Source organism: Chenopodium quinoa, unplaced genomic scaffold (genome assembly GCF_001683475.1).
Source record: "Chenopodium quinoa cultivar QQ74 unplaced genomic scaffold, ASM168347v1, whole genome shotgun sequence".
Taxonomy (NCBI): domain Eukaryota; kingdom Viridiplantae; phylum Streptophyta; class Magnoliopsida; order Caryophyllales; family Amaranthaceae; genus Chenopodium; species Chenopodium quinoa.
This window is the reverse complement of record NW_018742359.1, coordinates 2,086,110-2,113,882: the sequence shown is the minus strand read 5'-3', so window position 1 is coordinate 2,113,882 and position 27,773 is coordinate 2,086,110. Positions and strand designations below refer to the sequence as shown.

At 39.2% G+C, this 27,773-nt stretch overlaps 1 protein-coding gene across 1 annotated transcript; it reads left to right on the top strand.

Annotated features, from left to right (window-relative positions):
• The first annotated feature begins 29 nt into the window (after window positions 1-29).
• LOC110696018 lies at window positions 30-26,361 on the top strand. Its single transcript, XM_021873283.1, has 6 exons — window positions 30-617; window positions 3,146-3,320; window positions 21,458-21,634; window positions 21,732-21,815; window positions 25,473-25,554; window positions 25,666-26,361. Exons 1-6 carry the CDS (start codon window positions 220-222, stop codon window positions 26,091-26,093), a joined length of 1,344 nt encoding a protein of 447 aa, XP_021728975.1. The 5' UTR covers window positions 30-219; the 3' UTR covers window positions 26,094-26,361.
• Window positions 26,362-27,773: the final 1,412 nt, after the last annotated feature.

Here is a 27,773-nt window from a genome sequence, read left to right as displayed (position 1 = left end):
AGGAAAGGAGAGAGTATATGCCGTATGGCGAAACATAATCCAGAGTACAAACAACTGCAGACACAATCACACAACAATAACAAAACAAAGACGCATGCTGGAACTCAACAACTGCAAGCACACTTTGACCTTGACCTTCCCCAATTTCCCTCTCCCCCAAATCCAATTATCAGATCATCAACAACAAAACCCCAATTCATCTGATTCCGCTCCTTTCTCATGGAGTCCGGAAACGGCCTCCATGATCTCCTCCAGATCATAAAACAGCCCGCAATAATCGAAACATTCGTCGACATTTTACTCTGCACAGTTCCGATTTGGCTAGCCGTAATGATCGGCTTGCTCATTGGTTGGTCATGGCGTCCGCGTTGGACTGGTATTATCTTCCTCGGCTTTCGAAGCAAGCTTCGTTTCTTATGGTCTGCTGCTGCTGCTGCTCCGCCTGGGTTCGGCGCTCGCCGTCTTTGGCTTGCTTTTACTGCGCTCTCTGCCTTTTCTGTTCTTCGAACTCTTTGGTCTTCTTTGAAAGGGAATGCTAAACAAGCTGTTGGTTCTAATTTATCATCTTCTAACAATTATTCTCATTCGGTGTCTGATTTAGGGCGTGAAATTTCTAAGTAAGTTTTTCTTTTGGAAATATATATATATATATATATATATATATATATATATATATATATATAAAGTATTACTGATTGATTTATTTTTGTGAGTTTTAATTTATTATTGTTTAATTTCAAGGAAATTTTGGTTAATGTTATTTTTATCAAGACTTGGCAGAATTCCCTCCAAAATTTTATGCTACTAGGAAAAAAAATCGATTCTCTTTGATTTGTTTTTCCTTTATTTTATTTGAATGAATTATTTTTTTGCTTGGGAATTAGTATGAAGATTGTGAATTTTAATTTTTGCTGATTTACTTTCAAAATAACAGATAAGGGGTTTGCTTTAAAATATTATTTGCAGTTTGGCTCAGGTCAAAGGCTAGTTCTAGTTAAATATTTGCAATCTTTTGTAGATGTAATGGTTGGTTATATAAACTTAAGATCATGTTTCCACTTGTTGTGTTAATGCTGGTGTTTAACTTGTAATGTTCAAATGTTGTGTTGGTTTAAAATTTTGAGTTTTTTGGCCTACATTGTTATCTTCTAACCAATTCGTTCAAATTAAGTGGGTAGTGATAAGAAATGTTTCGGAAAAAAGGTTTAATTAGTGACAGTATATTTTAGGAGAGTACTAAAATGAAATTACCAAGAAGTTTTAGGTCTAGTGGTAAAAATTGTATTCCACAGCCATGAGGTTGTGAGATCAATCTTTGCCGTAGGCACATTGGGGGTGGGGATCCCAGATCCCTTACCCTTCTTCCCTACTCATAAGGGGTCTTTCCGAGGTTTTCTGGCTCAGCGGGGCACCTTTTCCTTACCTAAAATAAATATTCTTGACCTATAAACAAACAATAGGATACAACTTTTAGTATAATTGCTTTGAGGGTTCATACACTCTATAAGTCTTATATTCTTGAAGAGGCTTTGAAGGCAAGTTGAAACTTCTTAGGTGGTTTGGTTTCAAATGTGTGGTTAGAACTTAGAAATGCTGCTGCCTTTATTAGCGTGTACAGAAACAAGTGGGGGATGAAAGAACTACTAGATTTTGGAAGGAGAAATGGATAACCCACTGGTGAAGTATTGGTTGGAATCATCAAGAGACATTTAATTAAGGTAGAAGAGCTCATGAATCCTCAAAGTAGTCTCAATACTCTCAAACAATGGAGTGAAAAATAGTTACTTATTATCGATGGCATGGCTGAAATTGAGGAGTAGAAGTGTTTTTTTATTTTTTATTTTTTATGTAAAGACCAAGTGTGAGCCAAACCAGGGGGTTGCTTCATTTTGGGATTGTACTGTTACATCAGGATGTAATGTAATGTAATGTTGTAGGGGTTATCGGTGAGGGATGGAGAATTGGAGAGGGGAAGAAAAGGGAATTAGTTCTGGATAAAACTTTGGACTACAACATTGCATTTGAAGTGGGAAATTTTCTTGTGGAAGGCTAAACATAATAATTTAGCAACTAAAAAATATTTAGGGAAATGACGATAGGATATTGATGAGTCTTGTGTCCTTTGTGCAAGAACAGTGGAGTCACCTAATCATCTATTTAGGGAGTGCAATGAGAATACCGTATACATCCTGCTTCAGCCATATGTTTTTTCAGGGATTGGTGTTCTCATATGTTTTTGGGGAATGGATAAAAGGTATGCTCCTCTATTTTCTAAGAAGAAAGATTCAATGTGGTGAGGAAGGGATCTTTGTGTGCATCTCCATCCTGTAGGTGGGTACTTCGGAATCATTTAGATGTAATGTGAGGAGAAAGTAGGATGAATTTGTGTAGCAAAGTGTCAGAACTAAAGGTCAGAGATATCACACAAAGAAAAATTGGAGGCGGTGAAGTTGTGGTGGATGGTTCCTTCAACATTAGTAAAGGATATTGGACTTGCATAAGGCAGGGGGTTAGATGGAAGGGCAGGCAGGGTATTGACAGGATGGTCATTGGGTAGGGTTCAAATTGGTACAATGTTCAAGTGGCTTCAGAGATGCAAGCAGAGTATAAAGCAATTGAAAGCGGTGAGTTGGGCTTCTTCAAAAGTAATCTGAAACATTGTTGTGGTGACTGGTTCAAGACAAAAATTTAAAAGATACTTAACCGCTCTTTCCTCTTCATTCTTTATGGAGTGGCTGTCAAAAAGAAAAAAAAGAGGATACTTAACTACTTTTTTCACTTTTGAATCAATAGCTATCCCTTGATATGGTGATAATAAATTGGGAAAACTGGCTAAAGGATGTAAAAGACAGTTTTTTGATATATAAGAAGATGAAAATCAACTTGTCTATATTAATCGGTTCTCTTAATTTGTAGATATGGACTTGGATGTTCATTCACTTTCACTTTTTGGTTCTGTTATGGGAGTTATTATTGAATGCTAAAAGTTATTAAATATGTAGTGTTGAAGTTGAAATGTTATGCTGTAGGTATACCATATGAACGTTGTTTTCACTTGTTTTGAGTAACTTGTCGAAAGTAGGAAGTGGTGGTGCTTCTGATGTAACTCATCATAATGATATTCTGTAATATTGTTGTTATGCAGCAATAGTAATGGAGATATTGGAGATTCAGAATTTGAACATGATATTGTCACTGAGAATGACCTAGAACACCTCTTGCATATTCTTGAAGAAAAGGATGGGGAATTTTCTTGGCAAAGCTTGATGGAACGCACAACATCAAATATGTCATACAAAGCATGGCGTCATGAGCCCGAGGTATAAATTACTTTTCATAACGTTTTAATGGAGAACGTCTAATAGACAGAAACCACCTCAATGCCAATTCATTCATTTCAGATTCCCTAAATAATTTTAAAAGGGAATAAGAGTGAGAAAGTACTCTTATGTCTTAACTTAAATAAGAGAAACAAAACATCTTGAATGTCAAGTAAAAGAACTCCCCATCTGTCTTCCTAGGGGAAGAAAGGAAATTTGGTTATATGTTTAAATCAGTGTAATTATATAAAAATTACTTCAATGGAAATGAAACAAAACCCCAAAATATTTGTTGTGATTGAAAATTTTCCTAAAAAACAAAAAGGAAATCTTTTGCCATTTTAACATGTAAGTCAAACCTTAGTTTTTAAAGGAGCAAGGCACATTGAGGTGAAAAGGTCCTTGGATGCCTATTATATTTAAGGTGCGCTCAATGTGCCTAAAATCTTAATAATCATTTGTTAAACGTATCTTGTACTGGGATGCTCCGGCCGGGTTATTGATAAAATTTTAGGATAAACTTTTTGGTTTAAATGTTAAATCTTGTTACATACAAACTTACAAAGTACTTTATAAAGGCCATATAATCCCTTTTAATAATTTAGGAAATTTAGACATACAACATCAATAATTTATACACTATTGTACATTGTAGTGATCTTTATTCAGTGACGGATTTAGAGGGGTACACAGAGGTACCGCCATCCCCCCCCCCATTAAAAAAAATAAAAATAAAAAACAAAAAACTTGAAAGAAAAGAGACCACCTGTATGATACAGCAGGTCTCTTATAGTACCGCTGTATAGACAAATCAACCCGCTAGAGTAGTTGTCTACTTGTCTACCCTTTTTTGTCATAATCAAAGAGACCGTTATTAATAAATCTGGTCTCTTAGATGCTATTTATATTATATCTGCGGTATATCATACTTTCTTAACCAAAGAGACCGATTTCCACCAAAAACCGGTCTCTTAGAGGTTTTTCTTTTTCACACGCAGTATATATTAAGTTAATCTTCTATAACCTCATTGTCGGGGGAGTACGTCGTACATGCAAAGACTTATACAATTATGAAATGAATTAATAACTCAAATTTTAGTTGGGAAAAATGATAATATTTCACATATTACTTTGTATTTCTTATTAATTTTAATTTCGTACCCCCATTACCCAAATCCTGGATCCGCCACTGTCTTTATTAGACAAATATAAATAAATCAATAGAGTATAATACATGTAAGTATTTATAATTGTGCTAAATTTTAAATTTTATGGGTGTTAAACTTATAATACTCGTATTTTTTTGGATATTACATAATTATGACTCATATAAGGTGAGAACTATACATATATCGTTATTCTATTATGTTTAGCATTTTAAACTTACATGAGGAGTATTTTATTCTATTATGTTTCAGATTTAAAAATCAATACAAATTTAGATATATACGTAATTAAACCATATATCTTAATAAATGGTTTAAAATCACATAAATTTATCTTGTTTTAAAGCAATTTATAAAACAAATTTTATAAGATATGTATTGAAAATTATAACATATTTTATATATGTGAGAGATTTAAAGTTTATCTAATAAAACTCTTAACTATTTTTTTTTATCCTAAAAAATTTATCTGATATCGCTTACCTAACATCAAACGTGGCATGCTTATGCATTGTAGTCGCTTATATGACGCGATACTTGGCGGAAACTTGAAATGCCGAGTGTCACTTTTTTATGGCCTGGTCGCGAGTTTCGGCTTTATTTATTAGTGAAATTATCACATGGAAAAGGAGGGTTTATATCAAACTATCAAAGTTATGGCTCACTGTTAGAGGTGTAAAAAATCGACCAAAATCGCGTCGAATAAAACTCGATAAAGATTTCTGACTTGTATTGACACAATCATTTAGCATGGCTCAAATGTGAAATAGGCTTGACCCAACCTCACCTAACCCGACTTCTTTCACATTATCTACTTCAAACCAAACTTTTTCACACCTCGCGGTGCTTACACCTCTCGCTTATTGAAGTTCTGTTCAAAAACCTCGTCCGAGAGTTTTAACGTGTAGGTTTGATTATATATTTCACATTTTCTACTTCAAGTTAGGCTCTTTAACGGTCTCATGAGCTGGAACTCTAGAAGCCTGGAATTCTATGTTAGCTTGCTTATGACACCTTAAGGCACGCCTAGGTTGATGTGAATGGGAGGGAGAAAATCATATGAGATAACTCACCCATAAATATGAAGGTACCAATTACCCACCACTAGCTGCCGACTTTTTATCATCTCATTTATTGGCAAGTGCTAGATGCTTATCAACTATGATGCACAATTCCTTCGTTTCCTACACAGGGGGATGGGTCTGGTATAGGTTGGGTATGACTAGATATGTATTCGGGACGTCTTGATCTTAATGGAGACGGCTAAGAATTGGGTAAGGTGTGGCCATGTGGGTGTACGGCAGGCACGCCTTGGGTACTGCTTTATTGCCACCCCCTACAGGAGATTGAAAATTTAACTAAGGTTCACTTCACCTACTGCTCTCTCTCTATACGAACTACTAGCCAAGCAGAGCACGAACCTGAAATATCTCTTATTCAGTCCACTGGAACTCATTCAATTTGATGTTTGTGAAAAACAAAAATAAAGAGTTATTTTAGATATTACCTCCGTTTTTTTTATGTGCAACTTTGGCACAAGTTGCGGTTCACGAGGCAAAAGATTGAAGGGCAAAGATTAAGAAAGTATAATGGTGATTAATATATTATAGGAGTATGTAATTAAGGTGGAGAGAGAATGTTTGGATAATTAATCAAACCACACACTGCCACCACCAAGACCAACCACCACGCCTTCACCAACACCACCGCCGGCTTCACCACCACCACTACCACCCCCACAAAACCACCACCACAACCAACCCCACGAAACCACCACCACAACAAACCCCACGAAACCACCACCACCCTCACATCTTTCCCTCCTTTTTCCGGCAGCCCCCTCCTTAACCAAAAAACCCAGAAATCTAACATTCCCCTCCACCACCAGCCCTCCCACCACCTAGACCCACCTCTAACCCAGAAAAAAAAGATGAAGAAAGAAAGAAAATAGACCAAAACCACTTTTACAATTTGGAAAGAATAACACGGAACAATTAATTACTAGTAACATAGCACTTAGGAATTAATATATGCAGAAGTATTTAGAACTTACTGGAACATCTTCCTCCATTGTTAGGCTGAAAATGAAATCCAAAAAAAAAAAAAAAAAAATAAAGCGAAAAAAAAGATGAAGAGAGAAAGCCGGTGGTCATAGGGAGCAGAAAGCTGTGGTCATAGGGAGCAGAAAGCCGGTGGGATGGAAGGTGGTTGTGAAGGAGGAGAGAGAATGGTGGTGGGAGGGGCGGTGGTCGTGACTCTTGAGGGAGGGTGAAAGAGATGAAGAGGGTGAATGGGTGGTGGGTCTAGGAGATGAGTAAATGGGTGGGTAAAATTAAGTTAATGATTTTAGATTAGACAAAAAAGTTATTGTGATTAAAATAAGAAAAGGGTAACATTAAGAAAATCTGAATTTTTAAGTAAGAGTAAATTTGTAATTTTCAGGGTTTTTGTTTACTAAAAATAGTAAGAAAATAGAAAGTTGCACATAATTGTAAGCGAACTAAAATGGCAAAAATTGCACATAAAAAAAAACAGAGGTATTTGATTTGGAACAAAAGTCATAGATTTTCCATTGGGGTTTTATTAGTCACCGATAAACGTCAAAAGAATAGGAGTTTTGGATGCTCGAGTGATGTTAGTACAGTGGTCCACCAGTGGTTAACATCTTTTATTATTAATAATTAAAATTTCTAAAATGTTAATATTATGACAATATACATAAAGACAATTCTAACAAGGTTCCACATGATTATGCTCTATCATAACTATTTGGGTCCAATTTACTACAATTAGGCCGGTCCACAAATGATTCAATTACAAAACCCAAAAGAAGGTTCAACTCTCTTAATACATGCCAAGTCAATGAAAGGCCCGGTTAACATGGCAAGCCCATTTGACCTCATGACCCAATTTATCCATTTAAGGTATAAAAGCCTTGACTTCTCTCTCTCTCAATCCATTCATTTTAAGCCTCAAGCATTAACTCTCTTGCATAGCTTTCTCTCTCTAAAACACTGTACTGACTTCGGCATCGGAGGGGCCTTTCTCGGCACAACCCCCGAGGCCAGTTTACGTGTGTTTGCTATGCAGGAAGCCCTCGTCCCAGTCATCACTTTGGGCAAGTCGAGTCTTCATCCCACTAGAAAGGCCCATACGAAGGACCCATTGTTTTCACCCGAAACAATTTGGCGTCGTCTGTGGGGAAGACATTAAAAAACAAGCCAAAAATCCACCATCTTAGCAACATGACTAAGAGCGGAAAGAGTGCCAAGAGCACCAAAAAGAATGGTCCTTCCTCGAAGAAAGTCCCAATTCCATCTTCACCCTTGAAGGGACCACCTTCTTCATCATCTTGCGAGGCTACCTCGTTGGGGAATGCTGCCTCCGACAGGTCACCTCGCAACATGGGTCAGCCGTCCAACTCTTGGCGGCCGAGCCGGTAAAATGCTAGGAGTCCAACTCCTAGCCGCTTTTCCCAAACTCGTCCAATGGGGTTGCCCAAATGGGTCCCACTTCGGAGGAAATGGCAAGAGTCCTCGCTACCTTCATGGACTTCATGAAGGCTCAAGCGAATCAACATCTCCCACCTCCTGCTCCCTCGGTACACGCACGCTGACTCCATAGAGCAGTCAAGGTATCTAAAGAGGAGAACAGGGCAAGAGGAGGGAGAGCGAGTTCCATCTTGTAAGGAGCTCGAGCATTGGGACGAAGATACTTGGAGAACTGAATGGGAAAGAAAAAGAAACCCTTCTTTGAGAGGTCCGAACCCCGGAGCTTCAAAAGCAGCATCACCGCATCCACGCGGCAAGAGTCTGCTCGTCGAAACGTTCACGAGCGTATTGGCCCTAGGGAAGGGAGCGTACATAGTCGCCTCGAAGGTACTGCACCTTACCCTGTACCGTCCCAGCCGAGGACGAAAACCACTTTTACCTCTCTGAAAGGGGGAAGCGAGGTCCCAACGACCGGGAACAAGGGGAAGACAGTGATGGTTCCCTCTAGTTCCTCATTTATGGAAGGACATGTGGCGACAGTGAAAATCCCGACACACATCACTTATGATGGTACTTCGGATCTAAAGGACCACATTGCCTCCTATGAGGGGCACATGTACCTGAATCCCAGGTCCGAAGATACTTTCCAACTACTCTCAAAGGTGTTGCACAAGCGTTGATCACCAAGGGAGTAAAAGAAGGTTCAATAGGTTGAAAAGAGCAAGTTCTCTACGGTGAATCGCTGAGAGAAAACAACTATAGAGCTGATGAGTCTGCAATAAAGGGAGGACGAAAGTCTTCGAGATTAGCTGACTCGCTCCAGCAACGAGTCGTTCAGAATTACAAGTCTGGACCAAGGGCTAGCCGTTTTCGCGCTGCGGAATGGGCTATAGGCCGGAAAGTTCTTCGACTTCATGGTCATGCATACCCCGCAGACCTGAAGGAAGCTCTTGATGCTTCGGAGAACAAAACCAAGTCCCAATCTCAAATTGGGACTGGTAGGGCAAAAGGACAACAGTTTTAGGGCCAGGGTATGAGGAAAGGGAAGGCGAAAGCCTTAGAACCTTCCTCGGCGATCGAGCCAAAAAAAGAAACAAACCCATTTGTAGGGAAATACGAATCCTACGCTCCTCTCGCTTTTCCGTGTGCTATAATTTACAACATAACAAAGAACGAGGAGAAGTGGAAGAAGCTGAGGCCACTTCCATCGTGGCATCAAAACAAAATTAAAGACCGATGGTGTGAGTTTCATGAGTCTCCTGGACATCACACCGAGGACTGTATTCAGCTCAGGGATCAGACTGAGGATATGGTCCGAAAAGCTTATTTGAAAAAATATCTCGCGGATTGCCGCGAAGAGAAAAAAGCCGAGTAAGACTCTCGTCTGCATTTGGATTTCAACCGAAAAAAAGACAAGTCGCAGGATAAAGAGCATCCTGACATCCTTGTCATTTCTGGGGGGACGAGCTCCCGAAATGCTCGAAAGCGCCACTTGAGGGGTCTCATCAAGTCAACGATGCCTCCATCCGAGGTCCACGGTCTCCGGTGCCAAACATTACGTTCACAGCCGAAGATTGCCGGGGGGTGGCATACCCCCATGATGATCCGCTGGTAATCATCACGGGGATTGCTAACCCAACGTCTGGCGAACCCTCGTTGACGGTGGCGGCGGAGCAAACATCCTGTTTCGGGATGCTTTCGATGAGCTGAAGCTGCAGTCTAAGGACCTAAGTCCAGTACCCTACCGGGTATCTGGATTTAACGGTTTTGCGACATATCCGGATGGGAAAATCACACTTCCCGTCACCATTGGCAGAGCAGCTCGGAACGTGATGGCCGAATTTTTGGTCATAGACGTTCCATATGTTTACAATGTGATCATGGGGAGACCCATGATCCATGAGATTCAAGGAGTGGTCTCCACGTACCATCAAATGATGATATATGTTTCTAACGAAGGCCACTCCGAAAGAATTCAGGGAAGCCAAGAGGCTGTCCGAAAATGCAACTACCTCAAGCCATCTAAAGAGCGTCGTGAAGACAAAGATGATGAGGAAAAAGAAAAAGAGAAAGACCGAAGCACCAAGAAGCAGAATGGCTTAAGTGCTTCGGCCCCAGGGACCCCTGCCAAGAAAAACCTAAGGGGAAAGGAAAGGCTGGCTCCTCATCCGGACTTAAGGATTTGGAAAGCCAGCTGGGACGCCTGCCAGATTGTGAAGAGTCCGGTTCTAAAGCAATGGACCTTGATCAGCAGACTGAGTCAATTGAGTTGACCGAATGAGACCCAGAAAAATATGTCAGCATCAGGCTCGGACTCCATTCGAACATCCGAGTTGAACTTATCAACTCCTTCGGGACCGGGACAACAGAGATGTGTTCGCTTTCTCGGCAGCAGACATGCCTGGGATTGATCTGACCTGATCTCTCACAAGCTGAGCGTCGACCCCACCTGTCGACCGATTAAGCAAAAGAAGTGGAATTCCTCCGCTAATAAGAATCGAGACATCGTAGTCGAAGTCAAAAAACTTCTGGAGGATGTGCGTTGACTTCACGGACTTAAATAGGGCTTGTCCGAAGGACTTCTATCCCTTACCGAGGATCGGTCAGCTAGTCGACTCGATAAGTGGCCATGCTATGCTTAGTTTTATGGACGCATTCTCGGGGTATCATTAGATCTTCATGCAACCTGACGGTCGAGAAAAAACGGCATTCGTTACGAACGCTGGGGTGTACAACTACAAAATGATGCCCTTCGGAGTGAAAAATGCTTGAGCAACATATCAAAGGCTGGTTGATCAAGTCTTCGCCTAGCAAAAAGGCCGCAACATGTTAGTCTATGTCGATGATTCCATCGTTAAAAGCAAAGAGGACAAAGACCATGTCGCGGACCTGGCGAAACCTTCGCCACCCTTAGAAACTAAATGAAGCTGAATCTGAAGAAGTGTGTCTTCGGCGTGAAGTCAGGCAAGTTCCTAGGCTTCATGGTCAGCAAAAGGGAAATTGATGCCAATCCCGCCAAAGTACAAGCAGCGCTCGATCTTCTCGAACCAAAAACAAAGAGGGATGTCCACCGCCTCACTAGGAGAATGGCAGCCTGTCCAGGTTCATCTCCAGAGCCTCGGACAAGAGGTTACCCTTCTTCAAAGCGTTGAAACTCCCCAAAACCAAAGAGCTCATCTAGGAAGATGAGCAAAAAGAAGCCTTCAAGCAGCTCCGTGAGCACCTAGCTCACCAACTAAGGAGAAACTTTATACTTATACGTGGCAGTTAGCCCTACCACCATAAGCGCGGTTATGCTCAAAGAAGAAGACAGTCCAGTAGCCGATCTACTTCGTCAGCCACACTCTGACGGATGTCGAGACCCGCTACCCCCTGCTCGAATAAGTTGCATATGCAATAGTGGTAGCCGCTCGGAAGCTGAGGCCATATTTTGATTGTCATCTAGTGGTCTTAACTGATTAGCCGCTTGAAAAAGTCCTCAGTAAAGTGGAAAAATCTAGTAGGCTGGCAAAGTGGGCCTTCAAGCTCAATGAATTCAGCATCAGCTACTAGCCGAGGACAGCCATCAAGGCCTAAGCTCTAGTGGACTTTCTGGCCGAATGCTCGTACCTGGAAACGCTAGATGAAGAAAAGAAGACCTAGATCGTTTTTGCGGATGGATCCTCCACCGTAAATGGTTCGGGGGCGGGGATAGTACTTACCTCGCCCGAAGGCAAGTCCTTCGAGTATGCACTCAAATTTTCATTTCGAGCTTCGAACATCGAAGCAGAATATGAGGCAGCGATTGCTGGCCTAGAGTTGTGCATATTAGTGGAAGCTGAGCATGTCTGCTTGAAAAACAAACTCTCAACTCATTGCAAATCAGATCCGAGGCGAGTACGAGGCGAAAGAGCCCTCGATGATTGTTTACCTCGCAAAAATCAAAACGATAATTGTGAGGCTGATCCCAAGATGTTAGAATGCACGAGCTGATGCACTCTCCAAACTTGCAAGTTCAACTCTAATCGAGCTGAACCGATTTGTTTATGTGGAGGTGCGGCGAGAAAGAAGTGTCGACGAAGCACCTGAAGTCTGCTGCGTCGCACATGAACCGAGCTGGATGGATTCCATCCTAGCTTATAAACTTCGGGGAGAAATTCCTGAAGACAGAATCTTAGCCTTCAAACTAAAGCAAATCAGCTCAAGATTCGTCTTCAGAGGAGAGCTGCTTAAAAAATCCTTCTCAGCCCCACTACTGAAATGTGTGGAAATTCACCTTGGCATCTGCGGAAACCACATTGGGGGAGAACACTGGCCCACAAGGCATTAAGGGCAGGATACTACTGGCCCACTATGATCCTAGATACTAAGGAGCTGGTTAGAAAATGCGAAAAATGTCAAAAATTCGCACCAGTTATCCATTTGCTGAATGGGGTCTGGATATCTTGGGGCCGTATCCTGTTGCTCCATACCAAAAAAGATGGCTGATAGTCGGCATAGACTATTTCAGAAATTGGATCGAGGCTGAGGCAGCCTCGAACATCACATAGCAAACTGTCTAGAAATTTATCTGGAATAATATAATCACCCGCTTCGTAATTCCGAAGGTATTTATCTTCGATCATGGGAGGCAATTTGACAATTTGCCGCTAAGGTGGTACACTGATCAATTCGGCATCAAGTTGGCTTATTCTGTAGTATGCCATCCGCAGAGTAACGGTCAGGCCGAAGCGGCAAACAAGCAGATTCTTAACGCACTCAAGAAGAGGGATCAAAAGTCCAAGTGGATAACCCTTTGGTCACTTCGAACAACCGAAAAAGAGGCTACGGGACATTCGCCATTTAAGCTGGTGTATGGATCCGAAGCCGTTCTTCCAGTGGAAATCGGCATAGAAAGTCTGCGGGTGCACCACTTCTGCGTCGAAGAAAATGAACAACTCATGGAAGAATCTCTCGATTTTTCAGAAGAGGTCAAAGATTCGGCGACAGAGTGGCTGCATACAAACAAAGAATCAGCAAGTTCTACAACTGAAGGGTCAATGCAAGACCACTCAAGATTGGGGACTTGGTTCTTCGGAATGTTGCAACAGTGCAAGAAAGCCGCATTCATGGGAAGCTCTCGGCCACTTGGGAGGGACCCTATGAAATTTATGATGAACTAAGACCTGGAACCTACCGACTTCGTCAGTTAGATGGGAACCAAGCTGAAGAACCACTAGAACCCTGATGTGCTGAAAAAATATCATGTATAAGCCCTTCGGGGAAGAACAATCTATGTAAGTACATCTTTTTGAAATTAATAAAAGGCCATCGAGCCACCAGTCTTATCAATTTTTCAAGTTTCTATTTTCTGTCTTCTATGTTTTTTGAAAAAAGGTTTTCCTTCGGCAATGTCCGAAGTATAGCCCAATAGTAGCACTGTACTTCGGATTGCCGCCAAACTTGCCGAACAGGGAACAATGATTTCACAATCGAAGTATAGCCATATGAAGGCACGGTACTTCGGACAAGTCAGTTACTTGGGGCAAAGAGGCTGTGGACAAATATGAAGCATAGCCACCGGCATTGTGCTTAAGAGGAGTTATATCCGAGGCATTGCCAAACACTGTGCCTCGGATAGTCTTTCCCTCGAAAAATTTCAAGGATCGAGAGAATACTGCTCTCGGAGTCTAAGACTTTTGAGCAACGAACTTAAAGAATCTTCAAAGAAAAAAGAAGAGCAAAGAAAAAAGACAGAAACTTCAAAATTTTTTTCTAAATAATACAGGGAAAACGAAGAAAAACTTCGTCTGTGCGAGTAAAACCAAGCAAACACCTTAGAAATCCAAAGACTGACACTTTAGATTTCTGGGGGCAAGAAGCACTCAGCCAATCTTGCTTTTCCAGCAAGTGGGGACCAAATAGGTCCAAGCCAAAACTCAACACTTAGAAATTTTTTGCAAAATTAACAGAAAAGAGCAAAGTGCAAGACTAAGTAAAAGAAGCAAGGCAGCTGGAAAAGAAAACAATGCATTTCAAGCAAACAAATTATGCTCGGATCAACGAGCTACATAAAATCAAGTTCAATAAACTCAAGCAAACCAAATACTAATCAGCAGCTGTCCAGAAGACGGATAAAAGCTCTGCTGCCGAACTAGAGAGTTTGTACATAATGGCAAGTTGAAGCAAAAAGGTACTAGAGGCAAAAACAGATGCGGCATATATGAAATTAAGAGCAAGTTGATCCGCAAGACTCCGTAGATGACTACCGAGTTCTTATGCTTCAGCATTCACAAGATCTAGACGAGAGGCAGCTGCATCTTGACCAACAGAACTTTTAGCTCCAGCTTTAGCTGAGGACGAGGCAGGTTGAGCAAGGGCCTTCTCGGACTCTTTCTTCTGGTTGCTTCTTTCTCTTTCCTTGCAGCTTCTTCAACTTCTCGAGCCTTAGCTTCAGCTTGGCGAGTCAGAAAATCAAGGGACTATACCTGCATCAACAGCTTCTAGTTCTCAACGAAAGGATCAGGCACCCTTCACCCTCACACTGGGCTCGGCTATCCCAATAGTGGCCCTGATTGACCAAGTCTTGGCCTCCTCCAACTCAGAATGGCCGGACAGGTCGCCGAAGAAAGCGATAGCAGAATCGCGATACGGCTAGAGGGCATTCCCGAGACCCTTAGGAACATGGAGAAGTGGAGCTGATCCGAACCCCATGTCAGGAAGGTTCGAAAGGAATTGTCTATAAAGGTTGAAGGCATCCTTCCTCGAGCCCTCACCATCATCAAAGCCCTCACTCAAAATCTTCACATCCTCCTCGGGTTGATGCCACAGAAGAGCATCAGCCTCACGCTGAATGTCATCGGTGAAAAGTCCTTCCAAGGTGGGGACGAGGGCAAGGTCTTCTCTTCAGACTTAGTCTCCTAGACGTTGGCCTGCGGCTCAGGAGGAGTTTTCTGCTGAACCTCTTCCTCGATAAGGGCCTCAGGAGGAGGGGGGGTCTTTTCCTTGGCCTCCTCCGGCTTCTCTATTTTGTCTTCCTCCTCTAGCCGAGGCTTCTTAGCAGAACTGGGCAGCCTGAAATTGCCCTGGTCCAATGACAACCCTCCTCTTTAGCCCGACCATTTCTTCGTCCGAAGATGCTTCTTAGACGGGATCAGCAGACTTGTCCTTGTTCTCCTCTTCTTCGGGAAGAAGGAACAGGGGGCAAAGAGCTATATAAGTACAAAAAAAACAACAAAGCAACAACAACAACAGGCTAGGCAAGTTATAAGTCTTCAGCAGATGCTCGTCTTCAGCAGATGCTCGTCTTCGTCTTCTTCTACTCTTGGAGCGGCTGTGTCAGCTGGCTCGGCAACAGGAGTAGAGGGCCTAACACCACTACTAGAAGCTCCGGTGAGCTTGGGAGTTCTAGTTGCAAAGAAGCACGAGCCGCAGGGCTTGTTCTTCAGCAGAATGAACAAAAAATGGGTCAACCTTCTTCCACCGAGGCACAATACTCGGCTGCGCTAAAAATCTGGAATCTGCTAGCTTTCAGGGAGAGTGGCCGATCCTTCGATTCGGTGATCTTAGGAGTATTGGTGGTCGGATTCCTCTCCTGAGTGATCCCGAGCAACTCGTAGTTATTGCCCGAGTTTTCTTCATACAGCTTTGAAAGGGCAGTACAACAGTTAGCTTCGCCGAAGGAAATAATAAATGAAAATAATAAAGTCCTCGGCTCCAGCCGAGCTCCTTACCACCTTGGTTCTTTCGAGTGAGGCCGACAATAGCAAACATCTTCTCTTGGAAGATGTAGTGGCAACAAGGCCGCCAAGTAGTAGACACGTTCTTCATCTAGCCCCTAGCCCCACGCACTGTGGTCCTGCCGAAGAGTTTCATTTGATCCAGGTCTGCCTAAGAGAACTCATCCGGACTGGGCATGCTGGGTTCAGGCCTTCTTAGATACCGCACCGAAGTAGTTTGGGTGGTCTTCGTCTGAGGGCGCCCTTACCCAGATCCATTGACCTTTCTAGTCTTTGTCCGAGGTGTCGTTCGGCCACACTAAAAGGAAGCCTCTTTCATCTTATATTTGCCACTAGCCAAGGCCATGAAATCTGTTCGCTTGGGTATTCGGCACCAACTTGTGCATACAGCGGAAGCAATGGACGTTCGACGTAAACCCATAGAACAGACACACCTAAGAGATATGTCATCACCCTTCGAATGCTCACAGACACAACATGTTGTACCCGTTCTGGTTATGAAAGAATGGAGCGGGAATCGAAGCTCGTACTGCAATTGACGGGTGTAAACGCCAATATAGCCCGGCGGAGGTCGATGAATCCTCTCATCCGCAGAGGGCATTTGGCACCAATACCCATCTTCCTCCATAATACCGTAGCAGATTTCAAGCTGCTCACCGAACCAGAACTCGGCGTCCTTGTCAATCCACCATTTATAAGGTGGGGACGTCATATTGCTGCGATTTTCACGAGCATCCTGTCATTCTCTTTCCTCGGGGGGTAGTGGCCTCGATGCCGAAGCCGAAGAGGTGCTGGCCTCTCCCGAGGCCCTGGCGGCAAGGTCAAAGCCGCTGGTAGCGGCGGCAGCACCGGTCCTAGCCCTAGGGTTCTGACTGCTGAGAGGCGGCATCATCGCCAGAGGTCGGTTCCGCCGCAGAATCAATTGCGGGACCTCCTCTTCTTCGTCTACATTCAGCTTAGCCTCCATAGGCCTCTTTCCGCGGTCGCTGGCCATTTTTAACAGTGGTGGTGCGAGAAAACTAAAAAAGGGGGATACTCGTAAAAGCAAGAAAATCGAAGAAAATTCAAAGAAAATTACCTTGACGAGACGCGAAATTTGCCGATTTATAAGTTCGGAGCAACAAATTTCAGTTTCGAGGCTGAATAAGAGCGAAAAAAGAAAAAGGGTTTAGTAACGGTGATTATTGAGAAGAGAGTTGAAATTAGCAAAAACGAAATAAGGAGAGAGAGTGGGACGAGTGGCCTAAATACCTTCCACAAGTGGGAATTTTGGTAGTTCGCACCACTAAAACCCCCACTAACTCCACTTCAATGCTCCACCTATCCCTCTTCTTCTCTGATTAACCGCCCACTAAACCATCCAAATTCCCAATTAACTCCAAATTGCCATTATTGCCTCAATAACCTCAATAAATTAAATGTTAATTAATCATTTGCTTCCCTCCATTTTACAAGTCAAAACCTAACTCGTCAAACTTCCGAATCGGGTCTGGGGGCAAATTGTTTGGGTCCAATTTACTCCAATTGGGCCGGTCCACAAACGATTCAATTATAAAGCCCAAAAGAAGGTTCAACTCTCCTAATACATGCCTTGACAAGCCCCAAGGCCCAATTTATCCATTTAAGTAAGGTATAAAAGCCTTGACTTCTCTCTCTCTCAATTTATTCACTTTAAGCCTCAAGCATTAACTCTCTTGCATAGCTTTCTCTCTCTAAAACACTCTACTGACTTCGGCATCGGAAGGGCCTTTCTCGGCACAACCCCCGAGACCAGTTAACCCTCGTCCCAGTCATCACTTGGGCCGAGTTCAGTCTTCATCCTACTAGAAAGGTCCAGGCTTCATCCTACTAGAAAGGTCCAGACGAAAGACCCATTGATTTCACCCGAAACAATGACTAAAATCACAAAAGCTATTCAAACTAGCCTTTCTAAATAGTGTCAAAAGTCAAAATGTGCTAACTAATACAAAACGCAGGATGTATGATGTAGTGAACTAAAAAGTTGTTTGATACTTCAATAGTGCTTGATAGTTGTACTTTTGCTTTTTCGCTATTTTTTTCCTTTACTCTTTTGACTGCTACCTTCATTTTTTCAATAAATTACAAGGTATAAATGATTTGGCTGTATTTTTCATTCTCTATTAAGTAATGCAGCTCACTTAAAATTTATGGTAATGATTATATATATATATATATACATATATATATATACGTATATATATACGTATATATATACATACGTATACATACATACATATATACATACGTATATATATACGTATATATACATACGCATATATATACATATATACATACATACATACATACATATATACATACATACATATATATATATATATATATATATATATATATATATATATATATATATATATATATATATATATATATATATATATATATATATATATATACGGGGTGGTTCCGCTGAAATTAAGGCTTATGCTGAAAACGCCCTAAAATCTTTCCAACCTTACATATAATCAATTCAACTGTTTTAAAGGTCACGACATACTAAAATAAGGTAACTTTATCTAAATTAACGACATTTACATAGAGTCACTATATATAAAAATAATTATGTCAATTTTGACGATATTTACACATAGGTCATTATATACAAAAATAAGGTAATTACATCAATTTTGACAACATTTACATAAAGGTCCTTATGTACAGAAATAAGGTAACTATATCGAATTTGAGTATTTAATACCATTTACATAAAGGTTACTATATACAAAAATAAAGGTCACTATATATAAAAATAAGGTAACTACATCAATTTTGACAACATTTAAATAAAAAATGCTATATACAAAAATAAGGTGACTGAAACAAATTTTACAACATTTCCATGATGCTAAGGTCATTATATACAAAAATACGGTAACTATATATATACACCATTTACCCAGAGGTCAATATATACAAAAATAAGGAACTATATCATTTTTGACCACATATACATATAGGTCACTATATACAAAAATCGGTCCACCTAAGCTTTGAAGACCTCACTCTCCTCCTTTTAAATGTTGGACCACCTGTAGTTCATGCCATATCCAAGTAAATCTACTAAATAAATCAAAAGAAAATAAACAAAAGGTGAGAAATTAATATAAATTAATAGTTCATTGTTTGCTGAGAAAACAACTAAACAAGAAGCACACATGTAATAGCAACGGGGAAAAATGATCATTGATCAACTTCGGATGTTTCATTCATTGTCTTGAGAATTGATACGATCAGATTTATTGAATCAATTAAAAAAAAAAAAAAAAAACCAGAGTCAATCAATTTCCTAAGAATCCTCTGACCAGTTAATGCAACTATATCAGATCACTAAAGATAAATAAAAAAAATACTATAACAAATTTACAACAAAGTCTAACCATATGTCAACAATAAACTAGCTTCATTAAGCATTTCAGCTGGCTACTCATATGCTACTAAAAATGAGTGATTTAGTTTCAATGCAAGTAGATGGTCAATAACAATAAGTAATCTAGCACATGATCCCACTTTATACCCCATACTTGTATATACTTTATTGAAATTGATCATCATAAAGTGCTTTATATAAAGAAATCTGCTTCAATGATTTGATTATAATGTGGAAATATATGACTTGTTATATCCATTATCAAATCAATCTACACAAACAAACTAAACAAAGGGGTTGATGGGCAACTGCAATGTGACCAAAATAACAGATGAGGGACTATTTTAGAATTTAGAGGTTGTTTATATAGAAGAATAGAACGAGGACAATCAAACAATGCAAGAACAAGCGGCAAAGCATATTCAATTTAAATTTATCAGTAAACAACTATGACCAAATCCGATTAAACAACCCCAATCCGAACTCGACATAAAATGAGGCAACAATCAAACATGAATTTGCCTCACTCATGGACAACAACCAAAGAAACCACATACTCTATCCTTAGCATCAGTTGTATCTTTTCATAACCACAACTATGACTAACAGACTAATATTTAAAAGCACACCTTATACACTTTCTTGGGAACGACATCAACAAGTTCCTCCCAAAATAAGGTGGGGTCATAATATTACAAGGAAATCTCATATACTCATAGATGCTTTATTTAATTTGGTCATCTTTTTTTTCCAAACCTTAAAATGCAACACGTCGGAGTTGGACACTACAGGTAATTGTTAAGCCAAGCCATAACAATTTATGAGTACGACTAAACGAATATCAACATATCACAAGACAAGGCTTCTAATGGGGCTCTTGCCATTAATGCTAAACATATACTCTATAGTCTACTAAATTAATTCTTCTTTCATTTATTGGTACTAGACAGTAGACACTAGACAAATACTGATTCAGAAAATAAATACAAGCAGACCTTGCTTTTCTAATTTACTCAAACGTAATTTACTAGGATCACAAACACAAAAAATTGTGTTAAAAATAGGTGAAGAACAACAACAAGAACAGAGTTTTGAGCAAAAATACACATAAAAACCTGATTTACTAAAACCAAGCAAAATTGAACAAAATACAGTTCAAAACTACTCATATGAAAATGAAATTGAAAAATCCAAATCAAATCGAAAATTTCCCGATAAAAAAATGACCAAATTCACAAAATTAGACAAAAATCATAATAAAAAAAAAAAACTCAAAAAATTACACAAATGCATCTCAAACTACTCCGACAAAGTTAAAATTTAAATCGAAAATCAAAATTCAGATCGTAAAATCAATTTGATTTCAAAAAATCATAGAAAATAAAAAATTTCAACATTAATAGAAAACCTAAATATAACATGATAGCTCAAATACAATGATATGAAGAAATTAATGTGATTACAAATATAAATTCACTAATTCAGAGCTAAAATAAACAAAATTCTCTCAAATAAGACTAAGTTGATAAAAAAAAATAGCAAAATTATAAACGATTTACTCACTTAATAGATCGTAGATGATAATAGCAACCAATTTGATGAAAAATCGAAGTAATTACAAGAATTACAACTGTGATTTGAAGAAGTAGAATGTAATTTGAAGAAGAATGGAGAAATTTGGAGAGAGAGAAAAGAGAGGAGAGAGAAAGTTACGCGTGCAAATGAAGGAGGAGAGAGAAATTAAATGCTTTAGTCTGAAATTGTGGAAAAAAAAAACCCCAACCGTTAGATTTATTGAGTCAGTGGTTGATTATAATCTACGGTCAAGATTTGATGTTTTCAGTTTTTAGCTTAAGCCTTGTTTTCACATGATCCACTCCATATATATATATATATATATATATATATATATATATATAATTTCTGATATTTGTTTAATTTTGTTATATCAACGCAACACCCTTTTTTTATTTTTAATTTTTTTTAAAACTATTTATAATTTATTGTTTTGGGATGATGAGTTTCCATCCCACTACCCGTTTTTGCTCCCGTAACTATCTCGGTGCTACAAGCTTCTCCAGCAAGTCGGAAGCTCTACAACTTTTTTTTTTTTTTTTTTTTTTTTTAAATTACATAAGAGTATGCTCTTGTATGAGAAAATATATTTATTCCTTTGAATTTACATTCCCTTGGATCCTTATTTTGTTGATTCATCTAAGTTGGAGGTACTCATAGTTATCACAAACATAAGGAAACCTACACTAAGTTTATAGTGGTCATTTCTTTTGTTCTGATCTTTTTTTTTTCTTCTTCTCTTTATTTCTTCATAAGATAAAAGACAAGATTTAAATCTGTTTAAGTGTTTAATGTTTGTCAGATTGCCCCAACAATATATCGTAGTCGAACAGTATTTGAGGATGCAACTGCTGAGCTGGTGAGAGATTTTTTTTGGGATGATGAGTTTCGTCCAAAATGGGATCCTATGCTTACATATTTCAAGATATTAGAGGATTGCTCTCATACAGGAACAATGACTGTTCACTGGATTAAGAAGGTATATTTATCTTTCGTTTCTTTTATTTGATCCAAAATATGCCAAAGTTCTCTAATTTTGAGAGAGTATATTATAAACTGGTATCTTGTGTGTGCAGTTCCCCTTCTTCTGTAGTGACCGAGAATATATTATTGGCCGGAGAATATGGGAGGCTGGAAAGGCTTATTACTGCATTACAAAGGTATAGTCTAGTGAATTACTTTTCCGTCGGTATACTATCAATAACGGTCATGATGTTGCTCTCTAAATTTGATGTCAAATTCTTTTAAGGATTTTATATTAGGAAAAATTGAAGCTAATAATCCCACCTTTGGCTCATCTTCTCAAAACAATCCCACGTTTGCGTATTCTGGAAACAATCCCACCTTAATACCCCATATTCTCAAAACAAGTCTTTTACCAGTTTGTGAAATTAGTAACCTGCTTTTGAAGGTAATATGATACGTGTCACCTTATAATTTTCTTAAAAATAAAGGAATAAACAAAAAAGAAATAAAAAATAATAACCCTTCTTCTTCCTTCCCCAGCCGGAGTTAAAATCCGTTGCTGGAGCAGCCGCCAGCGGACTAGCCGGACCCAGCCACTCGCCGGAACAGCTGGACCCAGCCACTGTCTTCCCCGATTCCCTCCCCTTCCTCGATTGTAACCACTATTATCACCACCGCTACCACCACTCCTCCGTAACAACCATAACCACAACCAACCATACCACCATGACTTTCTCACCTAACCCAAGCCAGCCCGGCTAGCCCCTCGAAAAACGTTACCCCCTCCCCGAAGATTAAAGATTGAAGATGCTCCGTGACAAATTGCTGTAATTAAAGCCCGGAATTGTTGAAATTAGGAGGCGAACTACTTTAATTGATGATTACGGGTGGTGATTGCTGTAATGAATTGTTGAAATTAGGAGGCGAATTGGTGATTGCGGGAGCTGCGATGCTTCGATAATCGCAGGTTGCTGGGCGAAACTGACGGTGCGAGATGGGTGTTGCGGCTGACATTTTAAGCTGGTGGTGATGGTGGTTATTTGGTGTTGTGGGCTGTGCGGTTGGTGCAGCTGGGAGTAAGATGAGTGGGGTGTGGTGCAGGTTTAGGAGGTGAGTGGTGGAGGATAAAAAGCTAGGGGGGAGGGAATGTGATTGGGGCAGCCACACTTTGAAGCCGGGAAAGGGGGGAAGCCGGGAAGGTGGTAAGTTTGGTGGTTATGGATGGGTGAGAAGGTGGTAAGTTTGGTGGTGATAGATGGTCATGGTGGTTGAGGTGGAAGATGAAGGGAAAAAAGAAAAAATTAACTTGTAAAACAGGTTGAAGGTAAAAAGGCTTGTTTTGAGAATATGGGGTGTTAAGATGGGATTGTTTCCGGAATACGTAAAGGTGGGATTGTTTTGAGAAGATGAGTCAAGGGTGGATTTATTAGTTTCATTTTTTCCTTTATATTATTGTTATTTTAATTTTTTATTTTTTGAAGAAAAGGTACACGTGGAAGTTTGTATGCTATTAGAAGGTGTTTATTTTGTGATATTTAGGAAAGGGTAAATGAATCAAAATGGTTCACTCCCTTATTTGTTAGGACAATTTAATTATTCTCTTTACACTCTTCATTCCAACAAAAGTCTTTTACTTTGATTCCCCCCTATTCCCTTTCTTCAAGCCTCCCACACTACTACGAACACCACCACAACTCTGACCACCACCCACAACCATAAACCTCGACCACCACCGTCCTAGAACTGAACCTAATATATCATTTGCAGCTCAGTGAAACCTATATGGAGGGGGTAGAAGTAAAGTAGGCATGAAATACATGTATGTGGCGTCCCAACCTAACACCCAAAAGATAGAAAAAGTTAGAGGGGATCAAATTTACCTTCTCTCTATGAATCCTATCTAGTCTTCAAACTCTTCAAAAGATCTATAAATCTACCGAATGGCCCAATTTTCCCTAAGGGTTAGTAGGAAAACCGTAATCTGAGAAATTGTGCCATAATTGGACAATTGAGTTGGATTACGGGTCTTGTAATCAATAGACTAGTATTGCTGACGGAGATGCTCTTGCATTACAAATACTGATGGAAATTCTCACCGGATGATAGCAAACTTTTTCTGGGGGAAGGATTGATGAGAAAAACAATGTTGGGGGGGGGGTATTTAGAAAGAAATGTAGGTGTATGGTTAGATTGAATGAAAAGTTGAAGTGGGGGAGCGAAGGGACCATCAAAGGGAAAATGGCTTGCTTCATTTCAAGTGCTACTCTATTTCTTGCACATTAATAGTCTGAAATGGATCATGTCATATATTATGTCATATATATTATGACTGACTCCCTATTTATGTCGATAGAGAATTATTTGCAATAAGAATTTTCCACGTGGAATGGTTTGCTATAAATTTATAAAGGAGATTAATTGTTTATTGGATTGGGATTCTCAAGCGTAGGACAAGAATTGAGCCTGTATGAAAAAATTAGATGAAGGAAGTGCATTCAAAACCTGTTATCCTTTTTCAGGTCTTTTATCTATGTTCAAATGATTTGAATTTTCAATTTGCTTCTCTCCTTTCTTCTCCTTATTTGTCTCAAGCTACAATTCTGTGCCATGCAAGTCAATGAAGGTTAAACAAGTTCATAGGTGAGGAACAGTGGCAGAGCCAAGATTTTCATTATGGGTGACTTTCAAATTTCGTCAAAAACATTAAATACAAATGTTAGATCACATAATATTCTTGATACTTATTAAAGTCTTATATTTCAGGCATAAGATTTGTTACTCAAAAGGTATTACCCAACAAAGAACTAAACCCTCACTTATAATGTACCCAAGAATTTCACCTTATGGGTTCAAAATGCTTGAAGCATGAGAAATAAGAGTGCCAAAAATAATTACAATTTAAGAAGTTTAAATGAAATTTTAAATGCAACTTAAGGTGGAAATTATTCATCTTTGTGATTGTTTAAAATTTAATGGGTGTGATTCATCTTTAGCAGTTTTTTTTGTTTAATGTAGTTAGTTGATCATTTTCATCTTTGGAATTTTCTTCTGGGGGCTTGAGGGATTGTCATCTTTCTGCAATTATAAAATGCTTAAGGTAAAAAAAAAAAAATTTAATTTTAAGGAGATTTGAACTCAAGACATGAAAAACTTAAGGGAAGATACAAACCACTTGGCTAGAGCATATTTGCCTACAAACTATGTACAAGACTTTGTTTTCAAGTTATTTAAAAAAAAAAAAAAAATTAGAGGGCATTTGTCCCTCCTGTTCTTAACTGGTTCAGCCAGTGGTGGGGAAGGTTGAAGGATAAAGAGGATAGTAGGCAATTACATTGAAGGATATGAACCTTGTCACCACCTGGATGATTACTCCATATGAACTAAGTTTTTAAACATTCAAATCACCTTTTAGGAAGGAGCGTTTTACACCATAGATAGATAGCTAGAGATTGAAGTCGAGACTAGAGATCGTGTAAGGATTTTTTGGTCTATAGCATAAGCGTGACTCATTTAACAAATAGTTAGAGGAACATAGTTAGGGCGGTAGGGAGAGCTCATATACTCAATAATGGATTAGGGAAGGTAGTAGTAGTAGTAGTTCTTCATTTGTAGACCTCCATAGCCCCACAACGGTGGGGCTTTATATTTGTTGGCTGTTTCACAGATCTGAAGTCACTCAGAAGAATGCCTTCTGTGCTGCATACCATTAGTAGTTCCTCTTGATTTACTTTATGCTGTCTTATTTGTGTGGAGCAGTGTTATCTTAACATAAATCAAATGCATGAAATGGAAAATTTTGTCACTTGATAGAGTTCAATTAATGATATTCATTTGCTCAATGCAATTTTTAGGGGGTCCCGTATACAAGTTTGCCCAAGCGTGATAAGCCAAGGCGTGTAGATCGTTATTTTTCTAGTTGGGTTATCAAACCTGGTGAGTGCATCCAATCTTTCACCTTTATATAATAATATCTTTACAATATTATTGCCTTTATATTCTGCAGGTATATTTTATTAATTTATAATTCACTGGTGAAAATTGCAGCAAAGTCTCTTAGAGATGGACAAATGACAGCCTGTGAAGTTACTTTGGTTCATTATGAGGACATGGGTATCCCTAAAGATGTGGCGAAATTGGGTGTGAGGCATGGAATGTGGGGAGCTGTTAAGAAACTACATTCCGGCATGAGAGCATATCAAAATGCTCGGAAACCGGGGGTATCCCTTTCCAGGTGTGCCGTGATGGCAAGCATTACTACACATATTTCCTTTGACGGGGATACCTCTGAGGTAGCTTCTGGTGAAAACGAGCAGAGTCAATCTTTAGACCTTCGAACATGTAAAAAGTTGGGCATCATAGACTGGAAATGGGTTCTTTTAGGAGGAACTGTAGCAGTGATTTGTGGACTTCAAACAGGGGTTGTAAGAAAAGCTTTGTTGATTGGAGCAGGGAGGAAAATTTTGCGGAGCTGAGATATGTTTGTCGGGAGTTGTAATTCTTGTATAAATTGTAGGCAAATGTATCGTGCAGTATCCTCAAATATTGATTCAGTATCCTCAAATATTGATTCATTTGGCGTTAACATTTTCTTCATCTTCGTGTAAGAGCCTCTTTGTAAAAATTATGTATTCGTTTACCCTACAATTCATTGCAAGTTGCAGTTAACCACCGGCTTTCCATTGTACTAAACCATCACTAGTTTTTATATGTAAGGTTGAAGTAGTACTTGTTTGTAGTTTGCACTGAACCTGACTTATTTCCATTTTATTAGTCTTTGCAACAAAATGTAATATTGGCAAGATCAGAGTAACGAAACCTGGGCCTCAATTCCTTGACCTTGATCTCATGATTTTGAGAATCCACACGGTCCATTACAGTTGCTCAGTTATAAATGTACTTAGATTTGGAATCTATTGATGAATGAGAGACACAATGGGTTCACAAGAAATTTTCAAATTTAGCTTGAGTCGAGCTAGCTAATTTGTATAGTGCTTGTTTAAAATTGGCTTATTTAGGTTTTATTATTGTTCAAACTTGGCTCATGAGTATGTTGTTTAAATTTGAACATTAACGACCTTTTGATAATTGCGCAAAATAAATGAAAAAGGTCAAATTTAAACAACTTAAAACTTATTTGGGCTCAATAATTAATATTAGTATTAAAAGAAGGAAAATGTTATATATAGCCCTAAATAACATTAATTGCATTGATTTGCGCACGGTTTTGTCATGCAATCCTAAATTAATATTTCCTACCAAATTAGGAAAGATATCAAGTGCTTATACTTAGATCTAAAGGATACATATAGCATCACCCTTAAAATAAAACATAGATCAATAATTCAATTTAAACATAGATAATTGGTAAAGTTTTTGGTGAGACAGACTCACCGTGAGTCCACCATCTTCATTCTCCAGTTTTCCTTCCCCTTTCTCTCTCCTCCCGCCCATCAATGGCGGCCAAATCCTTCACTCTCCGCCTCCTCTCTCGCTCCTCCAGCCAATTACTCCGTATTGATGGTTGATGATGCCTAAAACAGGAATATAAATTTTTATTTAATCTTTATTTACAAACTTATAGGTTATCTCCAAGATTGAAAACTTAATGTTTAGTAGCCCACCAACTGTTCGAGGAATTGCCCCAGTGAGCTTGTTCTTATTTGCCCTGAATCTTATCAATGAAGAACATTGTCCCAACTCATTTGGGATAGGAACCGACAAATTGTTGGATAATAGCAACAATTTGTTGTATGATGTGAAATCTAAGGGTTGAGGAGAGATAAAATATTGTAACCATGGAAGAAGAAGAGGGTCAGTGGTGAAGGAGAAAATAATATCAGGTATTAGATTATTATTGTTTGGTATTAGATAATTATTGTTAGGTATTAGATTATTATTATTTGGTATTAGAGACCGGACTCAAAACCTTCTCTAGATAGTTTATGCAATGTAAATTACCTTTAATAAAAAGTAAATGTTGCTTTATGTTTTACTATATTGTTTTATTTTATTTTTAAATTTTAGAAGGACGTTAATACTCCAAGGGGCTAATTGTACTCCCTTATGCTTCTTTTTTTCATTAGAAAGTACAATTTTGTTTCATGTCCTAATTCTTTCTCCATAACTTTTCTCCATTCTTCTTCTATGAACAC